The sequence below is a fragment of the Anopheles cruzii genome, chromosome 2, assembly GCF_943734635.1.
Source record: "Anopheles cruzii chromosome 2, idAnoCruzAS_RS32_06, whole genome shotgun sequence".
Classification (NCBI taxonomy): domain Eukaryota; kingdom Metazoa; phylum Arthropoda; class Insecta; order Diptera; family Culicidae; genus Anopheles; species Anopheles cruzii.
Window position 1 is genome coordinate 51,545,708 of NC_069144.1, and position 18,349 is coordinate 51,564,056.

General features: G+C 44.3%; 1 protein-coding gene across 2 annotated transcripts; it reads left to right on the forward strand.

Moving 5' to 3' along the window:
- Positions 1-775: 775 nt before the first annotated feature.
- On the forward strand, positions 776-18,296 carry LOC128268625 (UDP-N-acetylglucosamine--peptide N-acetylglucosaminyltransferase 110 kDa subunit). Of its 2 annotated transcripts, none has more exons than XM_053005759.1 (8): positions 776-1,005; positions 1,675-1,864; positions 2,598-2,808; positions 2,907-3,090; positions 3,180-3,248; positions 8,768-8,964; positions 14,964-17,069; positions 17,177-18,296. In XM_053005759.1, exons 1-8 carry the CDS (start codon positions 889-891, stop codon positions 17,439-17,441), a joined length of 3,339 nt encoding a protein of 1,112 aa, XP_052861719.1. In that variant the 5' UTR covers positions 776-888; the 3' UTR covers positions 17,442-18,296. The 2 variants fall into 2 exon arrangements, with proteins under 2 accessions (XP_052861719.1, XP_052861720.1); XM_053005760.1 differs by lacking the exon at positions 776-1,005 and adding an exon at positions 1,461-1,576.
- Positions 18,297-18,349: the final 53 nt, after the last annotated feature.

The window sequence follows — 18,349 nt, forward strand, 5'->3', positions numbered from 1 at the left end:
ATGAAATATTGTTTTTATGAATTTGACCGATTTTGGAACCTAACTAAGACACTGCGAACCTGAACCTGACACACTCAGTGCCAGAAAGCATGTGAGTTACCGTCGAAGAGAAATATAAAAAAAATTATGATTCTAAATAATGATTTCCGATAATGATGTTTCCATGACTTGTTTGAAAACAAGGCAAGATTCTATAGACTTTATCTTCTCATTTAAGTTTTTGCCGAATTTATGATTTTAATTTTGCCTGTAACATGCTGAAAACGACTTTACGGTCCTTGGTTGTTTAATCGATTGTTGCCTCACTTTGGTCGATTATTTTTGCAATATGTTTGGTTGTTAAAACTCATATTAATGACCATTCGTGCGTTTCTCAACCTTAATTTTGCATCTAGAATATGAAAACATCTCCAAAATAAACTCATAAATGACAAAATCGAGTCAAGCAAAACGAAGGAAATTGGTGTGAAAAACTGAAAACTTCAACCGTTTAAATTCAGAGCTGTCAAAGCTGACAGCAAAATGCTGTCAGAGCCCACCAATCAGCTGCGGGGGGTAATTGAAGCATCAAGTGTTTTTCCCTTCGAGTGGTTTCCATTGAAAATCGTGTGTAGCAGTAGTTGCTACGTAACTACGGATCATCGAGTTAAAAAAAGCCAATAACCAATCTCTTATTAGTCAAAGTGCGCAGGTTTCTTGTGAAAACTAATAAAGTGCTGACGTCTCCTGATTGCAATAAAACTAGTTGTCTTGGCGAGTGAAGAAGGAAGCCACACAAGATCCGCTACCTTTTTGGTTACAGAGAGTCTCACCTTGTCGCCGTGGCCTTCTTAATGTGAAAGAGTATCATCATATAGCATTCATCGCACGCATTCTCTGTGAGGAACCATGTCCTCTGTAGACAATGTCGAAAACGGTGTAGGAAAATTGCATTCATATCAGGTTTACTACATAATCACCAACAACAACGAGGCTGACTTGGATCAGGAGAACAATTTGCAAACGGTAAGTGTTGGCAATGTAACTGCGTTGCATTCGTCAAACAATTTCTCTTTTCTAATCAATGAGCGAATCGGAAGATAGAGCATAGTTGTATTTATGTTAAAATTATCATTTTTTAACCTATGGTACATTGGTAGTTTAGTTAAATATAAAAAATAAGATGGAATATTATGCCAACAAAACGATAAGCCAATTAAATGGCCGCTGTGCGATGCGTGCTCATTTTCGATGGAAAGGCAGGGTTTTTTTGTTTTCCGCCATCAGCGCACGTCGAAAAGGGCACTCAGAGAGAGGTTAACGAGATGTGTATGTGTGTGTGTGTGCTAATAAAGGAAGTTGTAGGTCGTGTGAGTGAGACACGTTGATGTGAAACAAAAGATCTTCCTTGTGGCAGCTGAGCGCAGCGAAACACCCCTTTGCTCAAAATGACAATGATTCGGAAAAAGATGGCGATTATATAGATGCTGAACGTAAACGTATCGCAAGTACGGTTGATTGGTGCAACGCCTCGTGGCGTCGTAGTTATATTCGTTCCATCTGCAGGCGCACGCTTCCGACGTAAAACAGTGTGAAGGTGTTATTCCACAGGGTGCAGTTTATGTAATCCGCATTTCTAATCAGAATCTTTTCCAATTCGGCCCACTTTGGCACGAACGCTTTCCCGTGTTCCAGATTCCGACGGCCGTCGACAGTGAGCTTACGAGAAAACGACGGAAAGTAGAGGCAATAAAAATGCAAGGACAAGTTCCGGTCACGCAGCAAGTTCAAGGTGGTTCCCCGCAGGGCTCCGTGGCTGCCCAGCAACAACAACAGAATAATATTTCCGTGAAGATGGACCCAACGAATCAGCTGTCTTCCGCAGGTAAGCCTCTACCACCGTAGCGTTATGAAGTGTGTGTGGAAACGAAAGAATCCTCCCAATAGATTATCGCGTCGAGAAGATATTTTCCAGCATATCTAAAACATGGCCCTCGAAATCTCCAAAACCTATTTCTTTTTCTTTTTTGCTCCATACCTGCCATTCGCGTCCCTTTAGATATTACGGGTCTACCTTGAAATACCGAAGAAAAGCGGTAACAAATCAATACCTGTGTGCCCGGCGTGCTCTCGAAAGGACAAAAGTGTCCTTTTTGGACCGAAAATAGAAATCATGTAATTTTAAAATTTACCTCTCTCAAGGGCATAAGAACGTCATACAACAACGCGCATATTGATTTTCCACCCAGTGGTCGTGGTCACGCGCTTTCCGGGCGCGCGCGCTCTCTTTCGCATTAGTTTACTCGCATTTCATGATGTGTTGCAGCAAGAGTTGTCTCGTTGCAACGTGACCGAAGCTCAGCCAAGCCGTCACACAAAAGTGGTGGCTGCGGTTTGGCCCCTTGGTTTCTTCAAATGCACGAAACGCTCTTTCTCATTTTCTTGGCCATGTTTTCTTCTTCGCTTTGTTCTTTTCCGCCACGTTGAACCACAATGTGAGGGGAAATGATTTCTTATTTTTACTCAGCTGTTTTTATTTATTCACACATTTCTCGATAAACTTTTGTTCGTTGATGTATTTACTATAGATAATTCAATTTAACGTATTCAATTCGAAGGTTTACTGGAGCTTGCACATCGAGAGTACCAAGCAGTGGATTATGAAAACGCTGAAAGGCATTGCATGCAGCTGTGGCGGCAAGAGAGCAACAACACTGGCGTACTTTTGTTGCTATCATCAATTCACTTCCAATGCCGTCGATTGGACAAATCGGCTCAGTTTTCTACCTTGGCGATCAAGCAAAACCCATTGCTTGCCGAGGCGTACAGGTAAGAACAAAATAACAAACATTTGGAGATGGAGAACTGGGTTTGCCTGACGATTCTATCTGAGTTTTACGTTACTCAAAATGCTTTCTTCCCTGCAGCAATCTGGGAAATGTTTATAAAGAACGCGGACAGCTGCAGGAAGCTCTAGAGAATTACCGTCATGCCGTGCGTCTGAAGCCCGATTTCATCGACGGGTACATCAACCTGGCAGCCGCACTGGTTGCAGCCCGTGACATGGAACAGGCAGTTCAAGCGTACGTTACCGCTTTGCAATATAATCCGGTAGGTTCACCCTTCACAAGGAACGCTGTTTATTTATTAATATTAATATTAACATTTATTATTTCTTTTCCATTTTCTACACTCTTCAGGATCTGTACTGCGTTAGAAGTGATTTGGGCAATCTACTGAAAGCTCTTGGTCGGCTCGACGAAGCAAAGGTAAGTCTGCACGTCCAATCTTTTCAAAAATGTACATCCACACAGCATAGGCCTGTAACTTATGGGTTGTAACGTTTCGAAGCGTTGCCATTTTTCTCGTCCGTAGAAAATGTGTGAAGAGTACACAAAGAGTTTATCCTACGGGTATGCAAGTGTCTAACGAACAATTAACTGAAAAGAAAGATTAAGAAATCAACCAATCCCACATTTAAACGTAAATGTTCAATGAGTAAATTCAAAAGACACGTACGATTTTCGAATTAAATTTGCATACCTGAAAGGCTACATAGCATTAGCAAAAAGAAAACAGAAACATCCTCACACAAACGAAATCGCCAACCTTTATTTATGTTTTGAATCCACACCCGAAACAATCATTTCGATTTCATCTAGGTTTCTAGTGCCTTTACATATTCCAGTAACTACCGCTGCGGAGATAATACGTGTGCGAAATGCAAAACTTACTTGCGAAATCCATAGCTGATTGATGATAATGTTACTTTTGCCTTGAACTATTTCAGCCGCAGTTATGTGCCTTATTTTGCATGACGTGAACGTTTCAATCGATCGAGCCAGTCAAATATTGATGAAAACGCATAATAATACATGCAGCCGAGCGCTTTCGATTGAAACGTTCCGCAACGATTTGTTTGTGCCAGTTGAAATGATTACCTGCCTTGAAAGAATCCAGACGACCACGTGGCGTAATCGATTGAACAGCAAGCGACCCAAGTACACCAGATCATTACTCCAAAATACATCTTCTTCGACTGCTGCGGGTCTTCGACAACGCGAAAGAACAACGCGCGCAGCTATCGGAATATCCCGTTACGGCGTTAGAGAGCGCGAGCTGAAATTAAGATTATTTTTAAGTGATGTTCCGGATTACTGCTGGCGGCAGGTAACGTAATTTGTTGGATTTTCAAGTGGCACGAACAAGTGTTGTATCTTCCCGTCAAATGGAGTTTCTCGTGCTGGTGGCATCTTTGCATAGACAAGAATATGCCTGGGCGGATCGTTTACTCTACCCACCAGGACGAGGAAACCAGGGAAGACTCATAACCTTGTTCCGTGAGGATGGTGCCTCGCACATATGCCGAATATTCAAATTTTCTATAACAGTAACTTCTAGACTAAAGCGTATGGCGCGAGAGAAGGATTAGGCGTTTTAGGAGCGAGATATCTTTTCAACGTGGCTTGAAAAGATTCAATAGCATTATTCGAAACATCTATAACATTTCATTTGTTTCGAATAATACTATAGACGCCGCATAGACGCAACTTTAATGTTTACATCGTACTACATATTTACATTAACGAGCGTGGCCGAGGCAAACATATGGCAGTACCACAAAGCCACGTCCAGGAAAACTACAACAAATCCACACGCACTTACACCAATAACCCTCTTTAGTTTCCATTTATGTTGCGGTCAACGGATGCGCGGTCAAGGATATGCGGTCGGAAATCCCTTCTACGCCACTGAAACACGGCGCGTTTTCGATTGCTTTTTCATCGTGTTATGTTTTATTCTATTGTTTTTCTTCTCCAAACTCTAACATCTCTTCCTACTCTTCGTAAATCTAGTACATGAAATTATGAGAGCACAATTCTTTGCTGCCCGATAATTTTACAACTAAATAATGCATTCCGAAAAGTATTGTCTTGGGAAAAGTCGAATAGCAAAGAATTGTGTAATTCTCATAATTTATGTGCTAGAACCAGATTGAAGTGCGCAGAAAAAACCTACATCACCACAGCTACGATATAATTATATTCAAAATCTATATATTGTGCATAGAAAATGTGATAAATGTGTATTTACAGCGCAAAATTGATTTCTTTAGCCCTCAGCACACTGGCGATAGACGGCAGCTGCTGTGGACAAGCAGAAGCGTGGATACGTTTCCAGTTCCCGTTTGACAGATTTTCTCTGATATTTTGCATGCTAAATGATTTTATTTAGTTATTAAAACTACATACCCTTTAGACAGGAGGCTGAAACATTGATAATATCTTCCATCGTCTTTCGCATTAACATTGCCAAGTAAATCCCCGATTAAATACCGCAACGCTTGTGACACTTTGAAATGGAAGATAGTGCAATGCTTCAGGCTTTTGTCGCACTATGAAAGCGAATAGATCGTTGGTGGGTCCAGCGCCGCCACACTATCTATTCTTTTCCTACTAATTTCTTTCTTTGCAGGATTGTGTAAACTGCAATAATATATATGCCAAAACATGATGATTTCTATATTTTTTGTTTTTCATTATCGAGTGTTTTAGGTGTCGAAAAGTATCGAGTAAACTGCACACTCTATGCACTTGCACAACTCTTCACTGGTTCGTTAATTTAGCTGACTTTAATTTTGGACGAATTTGAAATGGACAAACGGTAGCCAGATAATTTTGAAAAGATGATTCCTGACAGTTTTGAAACACGAACCTACAGAACAACTTTGAACTGTGGTGTCTCCTATGCGCATCTTTGTTTTTTCTTCACTGAAGCCATCTATTTCGGTATCCGTTACGGTAGTTAAAATTTTTGTTCTAATTTGATGCTTCACTTTACTTTTAATTATACAATATTGTGGAAAATTCGGGTACATGCTATGAGTTCAAAAGTAGTACTTTGTTTGCAGTCTTTTAAAATCTCTTCGGTTATAAAATAAAATGTCTTTCGTCCTTTTCTTTCATCCAACGCGATATAAGGGTTATAATTTCATAGCCCAGTTGGCAAATACTAGGTGTGTGCGTTGAGAATCGGAAATTCAGAATGATGGCTGTACCTGCCGATTGGGACTTCCCAGTTTAGCGGTTCATTCATCATTACCTTGTTTTGACATCAGGTAATCGATTTCAGGTCGAAGAAAAAAATATTTCGGTTTGCAACCCATCTTTGAAAGGGTTAAACTATGTCAACTTTTGTGCCTGAAAATGACGGTTTGCGGGGATTATTATTTTTCTGCCCCTGTTGAAGAAAACTGCTTCGGAATCGCACCAAATGCTTGTAGGGACTTGTGTTTAGAAGATCGCAGTGCTTTAAGTGGTTTAAAATACTTCAAAATGGCGATTTTGACTTAACAAAAAAAAGCGCCGAAGGACTCCAAAAAATGGACTTTCTGATGGGACAGAAAGGTGTGGTGTTTCACAAGCTCCTAAAATCTGATGCAAACGTTAATTCCGATCGCTACTGATAACAAATGTCCTATTTGAACCATGCATTGATCGAAAAACGACCAAAATGCAATTCTAGTGGGGGCGCCTGGTGGCTCGTAGAATCAAGCACCAGGCGCCCAAAAAACAAAACTGTTTCAGGATACTATCAAATCACTTGGATGGGAGTTGCTATCCCTCCCCGCGTTATTCACCAGACTTGGTCCTTTCCGAATATCATTCATTTTCCTCGATAGGACACGTATTGGCTGAGCAGCTTTTCGTTTTTCTACGAGGAAGTCGAAATTGGATGACTAACTAGTTTACTTAAAAAAAAGAAGAATTCTTTCGCCTGGGAATCCACGATTTAGCAGAGAGATAGGAGAAATGTATAGCTAGCGATTGCACATACTTCGAATAAAATAGAAATTTGCATAAAAATTTTAAAAATATTTTTTGTGTGTTAAACATTTTCCGATTCTCAACGCACACACCTAGTAGTATGACATTTACTTCTGTCAGTTTAGTTGAAACATTATAAGAGTACATTTTTGTAAAAATTTAATAATTTTTGTATGAAATATGTTCTGGTGTAGCAAGGACGTTGGTTGATATAGGAAAGAAATTTAAAGAATGTAATTTTTCACACTTCAATGATTATTTTTGGTTTTTTTCAAATTTTATTGTGTCAGCTTTATTTTGAAAAACGGAAATCATCATGTTTCAAATTGTTTAGCAACCTTCCTCATTTTCAGAGAAAATCTGTCAAACATTCTAGCAACTGATTCTAACTTCTGCTTCCCCCATTAGCTCTGCATCTTATGTTTTTGTTCTAAAATTTACAATACGCGCGATTTACGATGGTTGAGACAACAAAGCTCCGTCAGCTTCCTCCCTGCAAACTAATCTTCCGCGGAAACACAGCACCATATTCGCCTCTTAAACAACGGTGAAAAAAGATCGTCGCAGCATAATTCTTTGCACAAAACAATATAATAGACCGTGTATAGAGCAAAAACAAACAACATTCTTTCACAGAATTTTCATTCGTAGCTGTATTTAAAGGTTTTTCTGCAACTTCCTTCTGGATCCTACTCCAACCAGTACCGTACCGGCGCATCCACCACAACCCGTCCGCCCAGGCACACCGTGTGTGGTGGTGCACCGGGTTGTTGATAGAGCTTATGTATGCTCCCTTTCTTCCTGTGTTGCGTTTAGGCAAAAGAAGGAACAAAAACTGAAACGGAACCGGGCCATTTCCTTTCCTGAAAGGGTCGCATTAGCTGCACGGATAACCAGCCGCCATATATTCGCACACACGACCTCACCAAAGCGGTGTTTCACTTGACTGTCGCGCGCCGCGCTATTTCGTTTTGCTCCCGTTGCGTTTCTCCGTTCGTGCGTGTGGATTTGCATTAGAGTTCTGGAAACCCAAAACAGGATCCGAAAGGAATTCATCCCCCGAACTCGAGACAGTGAGAGGGAGTGAGAAATAAGGAGACACACAAAAGGATACTAACGTATCTTGCTGCAGATTGCAATGTTTGGCCGCTCTTGGAACGTACATGATAAAATGAGAGCATTAATGATTGCAATGAGTGCACGTGTGTAATGATAAATTAGCATTTTCTTATCCCTGACATGAAGTCGCCTCTTGAACATGGCTGCTGCTATTTGCTGGAGTAGCATAAAAAAACAGTGGCTTGCAGCTTCTATCGAAGATTTTGTTTCATGTTGTTTTGCGTTTTGCGTGAAACTTCAAGTCCTTGTTCAAAAACAGTTCTTTAAGTGACAAACAAATTCATGTTACAACATTTTTCTCTCATTTCATCAATAAATAAGCCTTCGTTCGAAGACGGCGTGTAAACAAACAACAGCAATTTCCAGTTGGTAGATCCTTTAATGAGTATTTAAAAAAAGCTCTGTCATAATGTTTTGCAAGTGGAATTTTTCTTTCTTTTCATTTTCAAAATCAAATCAACATGAAACGGGTTCTGTTTTCGTTCATTTTCATAACGTGTAGGAAGATATACGGATATGTTCGATAAGAAATAATTAAAAATATGTATGCCCCAACATGTACACATTACTAACATCTTATTTCTTTCTTCTCTTTTCCCACACGAACGTTGGTTGGTTAATGTTTTGGTTAATGTTCCAACTTTTTCCTTCCTACTTTTCCCTTATATTTTGATCATTAAAAAATTATATTTATTTAAATCCTCTTAAAAATTATTACCATTCTGTAATGAATGCTACTTCTTGTGCAATACGAAATCAAAACAAAAACGAACCGAATGAATCGAACAAACCGTTTGTGGATTGTAATTGGCCACGGTCGCCGTCCTCCGTGGTACGTTTAGGCATGCTATCTGAAAGCCATCGAGACCCGACCTGACTTTGCGGTTGCATGGAGCAATCTGGGCTGCGTGTTCAATGCACAGGGCGAAATATGGTTGGCGATACATCACTTCGAGAAGGCGGTCGCCCTCGATCCGAACTTTCTCGATGCTTACATCAACCTGGGCAACGTGCTGAAGGAAGCCCGGATCTTCGACAGGTGAGTGAGACTGAGACAATTTACTCTACATCCTATCACCGCTGATGTGTGTCCGTCCCGTCTGGGGGTGTGATTCTGCTCCCAAAACACACAACAACCATACACTACGCAAACAAACTAGGGCAGTAAGTTTAAAAATAAAATTCCAATGAACCAATATGTTGCGCTTTTGCGTAACACCCCGAGTAGAGAATGAACGGTCAGAATGTGGTTTAGCTTTGATGTGGGGGTGACGACACACTGATGATCGATCATGTGTGTTGGTCAAGCCTCTCCAACTTTGCTTCTGGTTCGTACCTTACCTGATTGGGCCAACGGAACACGGAACCATGCTGTATGAACTGTCCAACTGTTTCCCCTTTCGTGATATACATAAATTCTGCTGGGTACACTTTATGCGAACCATGTTGTTTTTTTCGGTTCAGATAAGACTTTCTTCCCTTCGGGTACTGATGATTGCCTCATGGAGCGGAATCGATCAACCGTGTTACGGGGATTATTTTTGGCTCGACGGGCGGTGGCACATACGTCTCGTAGGTATTTTACTATCAAGTGCTCAACACGGCCACGTACCGTCGGCCCGTGTGAGGGGTCAGATGAGCGAAAGGCACACACACGAAAAAACAATCGAAGGTGATAAATCTTTCATGAAAGTTTCCTAACCGAAGGTGACTGTCTTATGTCGATACGAAGCCACCGTGTAAACGGCGAAGTAAAGTTGTGATATTGCATTTGTAACTGGTCATGTTCGCGTGTTCGGTTCGGTTGATGGATGATTTACCTCGTGGTCAACTGTATGTTTTTAACATTTTATGCTCTGCATAATTTATTTCCGGATCGAGAACATACCTCTTTCCTGACATTAGAAAATCGTTAGTTCTACTGCTGCAAAATGGATTGTACCATCGAAAGAACTAGGTATTAGCTAAATGGTTTTCCCATTCAGTTCGCGTTTCTATGACATAACAAACATTTTCAAGTATTACATTATGCTTCAACGATTACCTTGCCCCCCAGCCAGAGCCAGCAAAGCATCGAGCAGTAAAAGCGGGCGTACTTGTGGTTCTTGCTGAAGTAGCAAAGGTAGACCTGAACGCGCGTGGGTTAGTAATCTATACTGCTGCGTGACAATGAAAGAAAAAACGGTGTTACCGGCTGGCGGCAACACTATCCGTATAAATATTTCGCGCGCTCTATTGCTTCTTTGCTCCCGACCGCTGAGAACTTATCGCTCAAGTACGCCATCCAACTCCATTTTTCATCACGCAACGGTTGGTTTGTAATATTTGCTTCAATGGGTTGCGAAATGGAAAAGAGTGCGCCTAGCGTCCGTGGTGTTCTTTTACATCTTGTTGAAGGGTTAACGGCCCTGTTTGTCGCCATAATAATATTTCCACTTCTGTGTGGAACCATTAGGCCGTGCGCTCTCATAGTGCACGAGTACCGGTGGTGGTGGCTTTTTAACGGTGTCTTTTTAAAAATCCTGCGATACACCTGGAGTCCTGTTTTATCCTTCTTTTATCAGAAAAGTGTACCTATTCATCGGCCAAGCCGAAAGTGGATCCGGAGCCTATAGTAAAACATTCTCTTTACGCCGGAGAGCAAGAGAACAACTTTCTAGTAATACAGACTGAGAGAGAGAGAGAGAGCGAAAGTTGGATAGAATTGAGTGTCGCGTGGCCGTTGGAAAAAAGAATCGCGAAAATTGTTCAGCATGGAAATTATTTATGAGAGAAAACGTGTCCTGTCGTCGAATTCGGCTGTGGTACCGCCTTCGTGCACAGTTCCGATTTGGCCGACGCCGAACACGGTTGCGAACATAATGGTTTTGGCAAACGCGCGCCATTCCGACGAAGCAGTATCATAAACTCGAGTTCGTGGTTTTAGCACAGAAAAAATAGAAGCTTAGTGTTGGTGGTGGTAGACTGTGTTCATTAGCCAACTGGTTCAATAAACCTAAAAAAATTAGATCTAACAAATGCAATAAAAAATAACCTTTATCCGAGTGACCTTTAGGTGGGGGTGATCGCAATGTTAGAAACGAAATAGGACGAAGAAAGTAATACAAAGTTCCACACAGCTGAGGCGCCGACCACGCGTGACCACCGAAGATTTTGAAATTGAAGCCCATGCCATGCAACAACTTTGCTTCCATTTACGAACTTTAAATGGTTCTAGTTTACCCAAGTTGAAGCTGTGGCCGCTTGTGATGGGTCTTTTGTTGGTTAAGGCAGAAAAGTGTTAGCGAAAGCTGAACAAACAAGAGTCACTCCAAAGACAACAGTAGCAGTGCGCGCGTTGGTGGATAGCGAGAAGCAAAACAACTAGAAAATGCTAAACTTTGAACCCTCCAAAAACATTTACTTTATCGTTGGATGTTGTGTAATTCTATGACTGTTACGTGGTCCTTGTAGACTCTTAACGTGTTTATTTTGTACCAACCGAGACGTGTGTCACATTTTTCACGTCTCTTTCAGTGAATTTCCACTCAACGATTGGCACACTATTTTTATAATCAACACGCACGCACCCGTTCCGGTCTGTAACATGTTGTGTAGTTATGGACAAGTTCTGACCGGTGTGCTGCAATCAATTAATTATTCGTTCATGATTTTTTATGCACATACTTTATTTATAAATGCAAATGCTGAATGCTGCACATTCATCCACTTTGAGGAGTTATTTTTGAACATTCCAATGCATTTTGGTCAGCAGCCAGCCAGCCAGCCGCCCGTTCGATGCTATCCCTCCTTGAACATGGATGATCACCGTTGAAGGGTGGAGATGGCTCACATCTAGGTTTTAAATTTAATTTTAAAATGTGATTTTCGCACTTTAATCTGAGCGAAAAGCCAACAGATTAATGCAATGCACCAGTGTGGATATTGAATGACAGCAGCGGTGTCAGAGATGATCCTCTCACGAACGAACGAGATCAGTCGATGGGCACGCCTCATTTTTTATTAGTCGGAAAATGCGCCTTAATTTCTCATGATTCACATAATTCATGTTTTCATCCAAAGCATTTGCAAGCGTTTCATCTCCGTGCATATTGGTCAGATCTCCCTAAGAAAGCAAAAGACCCGGCCCCGTTTATGTTCCGGTCGAAAGAGGGCCGGCTTAATTGGATCATCATCAAAAGAGCAGGTGTTTCTCATCGCAAATTTAATTGCAGCGCCCCGTTAGCGAGCAACCGTCTCCTCGGGGGGTCACAGGATCACAACTGCTGTACGTTCTCTGCCGAACGACCACGGCAAGAGTCACACCTTCAACATGCCGGCGGCGGGACTCGCCTTGTGTTACACGCATGACATTTGGTTCCTCTTTTGTGCCCGAACTGATAGTAGATAAACTTTCAGTCCTAATTTTATTTTTTTTTTCTTAGTCACACTAGTCACAATAGCTCTTGCTACTTCGTTCCACACAAAACACCTTCGCACTGCGACACCACCGTCTGTTGACCGACCGAAAGCAAATCACAGAACCACACGGAATCGTTTCTATCAGATATCGTTTCCAAGAGTTGCCCACCAGAGGCCCAAAAGTTGGCATCTGTCGTTTGTCACGGCACGGCGGTCGTCGTCGGGGAATCGGTTGATGCGGTTGCGAACCCCAAGGCGACCTACCTTTTGACATTTTACGTGCTTTCTTCGTTGCTATTCTTGTGCACCACCACCGGATATGGCTAACGATTTACGATTTCTAGCGTATCACGCCGCGGTTGCCAACGACGGGCCCCGATATGCCGACGAGGCCCATCATTCCAAACGAACTGTTAAATTGCTACTCATTACATGGCGACTTGTGAATTTGTTTTTGCGTCGAATGGCAGCATTATTTGGCTTGTTGACAACCACCGTGTTTTTGGCCCTCTCATAAGATCCTGGCCCATTTTGGTTTGTTTGATTTTTAGCAGGAGTAACGTCGTCGTGTGCCATCCACACAAAACACACGCCCGCTGGGAATCGTTTTGCACGAAGCGGAAGACAGAGTGGATATGGTAGTGAAAAGTTGAACGTCTGGTGCGCGGCTAGAGAACTAGCACATCACAAGAGTGCCAAATTGCATTTGTCGGCGATGTTGTTCGACATAACAGGTACAATCTGCCGTCAGCACCACGCACCGTCGGCTCGTTCCTCTGCTGCTGGGTGCTATCCGTTTTGATCGTGTGCAGTATAAACTTTCTAACTCGGTGTTCCACACGGCGCACAACAGGACCTTGAACATGGATTATCAGTGCATTGTAATTTACACTATCGTGCGCATAACGCCTTACCATCCGTTCAACTCGCTGTCGGAGCTGAAAGCGAGCCAGGAAGGATGTTTCGATTGGATTAAGTTCTACATCAAAAGGTTAGCAAAGTGGCAGAAGATGACTTCATGAAGGTGGCCCCGAAATCTTTATTAAACACGAGTAACAACAGTCGTATATCCAGTCAAATGCGAATATAATATCTAGCATCAATTTCTACGAACTATGCATATAATGTATGAAGACACATAATGTGTCTTGTTCTTTGGTTTATTTGTTGCCTGTGTACGCCTGTGATGAGAGTTTAACCAGTCTTTTCCGAGGGGCTTTTTTCTCAATTAGTCCTCATCCAGACGAAGCCCCGTAATTAGGCCTTTTGCGAGGCGGTTTTTTCAGTGTCTGGATATGTGGCTTGGCTCGGCTCGTGTCTCCTGCTGCGTGTATGCCAAAGGACATTTTGAAGTAGCTTCAGATGTATTATTTCAGCTTTTCACAGGTCAAACAATTCCGTGTTTCCGTGTAAGTGGCACGAAAGTCACGCACAACGATGGTCTGAAGTGGTGGGTGCTTCGTTACGGACAATTCAAAATCTGAGCTCTCTCGTCCCACGCCAGCCAGCCAGCACGCGGACTGTGGTCTGGTTGGTGGCGGTTGAAGAGGGCAATCAGTTTTTATGCTGTGCTAGAAGAGAATCATTTTCGTGCTCATGCCCTTGTTGTTGGTTGACGCATCCTTTTTTGGGAGCAGCTTTCAGATGAACCTATTTAGTGGTTTCATTTTTTTCCTGCTTTACCAAAGTTTTTCCGTTCACACCAACCCACACAGCGGTTCCAACGGCGTGGATGTGATTCACTCACAAATTGGGCTTTGGAGCTGAAAACCAAGATCGTATCTGTTGACGCGTTTTTGCGCGTGTCCCCAATATCTTCACCTATCGTTTGTGCCTCGGAAGGAGAAGAGATGATTTCTAAAAATAATCTTATTGATGTAATGGAATTTATTAAACTTCCTGCTGGTGGTGGTACTGCTGTCGCTGTTCGTCGCTCTACCGTCATCATCATCATCAGCATCTCTTGGTCTGGTCCTTGATTGATCTTTATCGAGCGACCCCAAGCCGAGAGAGCTCGCCGATGGAGCAAATAAACAAATGAACGAACGAACGAACTTGCGTTGTGCGTCCCGATTCATCCTAGCACGAGGCACGAGACCAGCCAGTCAGAAGATGGAGGAGAATTGAAATTGATTCCTAGCATTTAAACCGTGGGCGCACACGCAGAGACTGGTGGACGTGCACATAATCCTCATAATCCTGCTGCACGCCCCCGGCAGGTGAATGGAGAAAGTCTTTTTCAATTTAGTTTACTTTTATGTTCCGGTCGCTGCTGGGAGCTGCCTGATGGCAGGCAACCAGAACCGGGAAATCACCGGAGACTAGAGATGCGGTTGGGAATTCGGAAATGAAAATTCATTCGCGTCTTTTTCGCACCGAGAAGAACATTCCACGACGTTGTCGGTCGGAGAAGACTTAGGTTGCGGTGTGAAGGTGGCAAAATTTAAATTCTTTCCAAGGCAATGCAGCAGGATTTGAAGTAATTATTCATTTGAAGCGTCGCAATGAATCACCAGTCGTCGGTTCCCCTTTGTTGAATCGTTATGCTCTGCGGCCGTATAAAGCAATTTAACGTCGTGTCGTACACCGGAATCGGTTCTGATGAGTTGTTTCGTTTCGTTCTCTGCTACTTTATAGGGCCGTAGCTGCTTACCTTCGGGCGCTGAACCTGTCGCCAAACAATGCGGTCGTCCACGGAAATCTGGCGTGCGTTTACTACGAGCAAGGGTTGATCGATTTGGCCATCGATACGTACCGCCGCGCGATCGATTTGCAGCCCAACTTCCCGGACGCTTACTGCAATCTAGCGAACGCACTGAAGGAGAAGGGCCAGGTGAAGGAAGCGGAGGAGTGCTACAACATTGCCCTGCGTCTGTGCCCCAACCATGCCGATTCGCTCAACAACTTGGCCAACATTAAGCGCGAGCAGGGCTACATCGAGGAAGCGACGCGTCTCTATCTCAAGGCGCTCGAAGTGTTTCCCGAGTTTGCGGCGGCCCATTCGAACCTGGCGTCGGTGCTACAGCAGCAGGGCAAGCTCAATGAAGCGCTGCTGCACTACAAAGAAGCGATCCGCATTCAGCCCACCTTTGCCGACGCGTACTCTAACATGGGCAACACACTGAAGGAAATGCAAGATGTGGCCGGCGCACTGCAGTGCTACACGCGCGCCATCCAGATTAACCCGGCTTTTGCCGACGCGCACAGCAATTTGGCCAGCATACACAAGGACTCGGGCAACATCCCGGAGGCGATTCAGTCGTACCGGACCGCGCTCAAGCTGAAGCCGGATTTTCCGGACGCGTACTGCAATCTGGCGCACTGTCTGCAAATCGTGTGCGATTGGACCGACTACGAGGTGCGCATGAAGAAGCTGGTGGCCATAGTGGCCGATCAGCTGGACAAGAACCGTTTGCCATCGGTGCACCCGCATCACTCGATGCTGTATCCGCTGTCGCACGAGTTCCGCAAGACGATTGCGGCGCGCCATGCCAATCTCTGTCTGGAGAAGATCAACGTGCTGCACAAGCCACCGTACAAGTTTGGGCGCGAGCTGAACGGTGGCCGCCTGCGCATCGGATACGTGAGCAGTGATTTCGGCAACCATCCAACGTCTCACCTGATGCAATCCATTCCCGGTCTGCACGATCGTTCGCGGGTTGAGATCTTTTGCTACGCGCTCAGCTCCGACGACGGAACCACGTTCCGGGGGAAGATAAGCCGCGAGTCGGAGCACTTCATCGACCTGTCGCAGGTGCCGTGCAATGGCAAGGCAGCCGATCGCATCCACGCCGACGGCATTAACATTCTCGTAAACATGAACGGCTACACCAAGGGCGCGAGAAACGAAATTTTTGCCCTTCGACCGGCCCCCGTGCAGGTTATGTGGCTCGGTTACCCGGGAACGAGTGGCGCCTCGTTCATGGACTACATTATCACCGATCCCGTAACGTCGCCCCTCTCGCTCGAGGCACAGTACAGCGAGAAGTTGGCTTACATGCCGCACACCTACTTCATCGGTGACCATCGGCAGATGTTCCCGCACCTGAAGGAGCGCGTCATCGTGAGCAACCGGGCGCAGAACGCTTCGCTTGCCGATAACGTGGCCGTCATCAATGCGACCGATCTGTCGCCGCTGGTCGAGAGCACCGAAGTGAAAACGGTGCGCGAGGTAGTGCATTCCAACAAACCGGTGGAAATTCAGCACAAAGTAGCGGAACTGCCGACGACGACACAGATCGAAAATATGATTGCCAGTGGCCAGGTGCAAACGTCGTTAAACGGAGTGGTGGTGCAGAATGGGCTGGCAACGACCCAGACCAACAACAAGGCCGCAACCGGCGAAGAGGTCCCGCAAAACATTGTGGTAACCACCCGCCAACAGTACGGTCTGCCGGATGATGCGATCGTGTACTGCAACTTTAATCAACTGTACAAGATCGATCCGCTGACGCTGCAATCGTGGATCTACATACTGAAGCACGTGCCCAACTCTGTGCTGTGGCTGTTGCGCTTCCCTGCCGTCGGCGAGTCCAACATTCAGGCCACCGCCCAACAGATGGGCATCCCGGCTGGGCGAATTATTTTCTCGAACGTTGCCGCAAAGGAGGAGCACGTCCGCCGGGGGCAGCTGGCCGACGTGTGCCTAGATACGCCGCTCTGCAATGGCCACACGACTTCGATGGACGTGCTATGGACGGGAACGCCGGTCGTAACGTTACCGGCAGAGACGCTTGCCTCAAGGTAGGTGCCCACAGACAAACGCAATGTCAACAGAACACTGCTTTGTAGTGAAAATAAAATTAATCAATTTTGCATTTGCTCTCTCTCTCTATCACTCATGTCTAAAGGGTGGCCGCATCGCAGCTGGCGACACTAGGATGCCCGGAACTGATCGCCAAATCGCGCCAAGAGTACCAGGACATTGCGGTCAAGCTTGGCACCGATCGCGAGTATCTGAAAGCGATTCGGGCACGTGTTTGGATAGCGCGCTGCGAAAGCCCCCTGTTCGACTGCAAGCAGTACGCGCAAGGGCTGGAAGCCGTGTTCTACAAAATGTGGGAACGGTTTGGGCGCGGCGAACGGCCCGATCATATTTCGGCCAAACAAAAGTAAAACCCGCCCCCCACGACCCAAGCGGGAGAGGATTTGGCGGAACACGGCGCCGACACTCATGGTGCAGAGTTAGAGGCACATGTGTTGCCCTCTCTTCTAACACCCTCGATGGCTTTTAATTCTTCTCTTTTCGGTTTTCACGTTTCGAATATACGCACGCACGCACGCACGACTGTTTGCGCAAACGTTTCAATGGCGCCACGGGCTTCGGTGGTTTTAACGGAATGGGTTTTGTTGCTATTTTTGTAAGATTTTTCCTATGTTAGGACGTATGTTTAGGGCGCTAGCTAGCAGAAGGGACTTGTTTTCTTTTCTTTTTTCACACAAAACCACAAATCGCAAGCGGAGACGGGCGGTTAATAAGTTCAAGTTAATTTCAATCATTACAGCATTTCTCTTACAATTGAAACGTGCGGACACATAGCGAAAGTATCGGTCCGATTAGATTGCTACGTTTTCTTCATTAGATAAAACTGTGTGTACATACCGCTAGATGAAGTTTCATCAACAATAAATTTATAGGACATTCGACTTCCCAGTTCTTTGTTTCGTGACCACACTTGATTAGCTACACACAAAATGTTTTGGGCTGCCAAGGAAGAAGTGTGTGATGTCGTGCGTAAGGAAACGGTTTTTTCAAAACACGTTCTTGCTATTAATGCGGATTTTTTATAGTGTACATACTTTTCTTTGTCGTAACATAACTAAGGATGAATTATAATCCGCAGATTGGAACCATCGTAGGATGGTGGTCAGTAGTACACCTTCCATAATTGACACAGGCGGACGGACATGTAACTTTTAAGGCATTTCGAATGTATGTTACTATAGAAAAAAAAACAGAAACACGTTTACAATTACTTAACAATCAGCGGGGTGTTGTATATTTTCTTTTTTGTGCATCCGAA

Excerpts from the sequence above, each read along its gene's own strand:
- LOC128268625 (XM_053005759.1), top strand. The coding sequence starts at position 889 with ATGTCCTCTGTAGACAATGTCGAAAACGGTGTAGGAAAATTGCATTCA. Across the intron at positions 1,865-2,597 it reads GAATCAGCTGTCTTCCGCAG|GTTTACTGGAGCTTGCACAT; the intron begins GTAAGCCTCTAC and ends TTCAATTCGAAG. Across the intron at positions 3,249-8,767 it reads GTCGGCTCGACGAAGCAAAG|GCATGCTATCTGAAAGCCAT; the intron begins GTAAGTCTGCAC and ends TGGTACGTTTAG.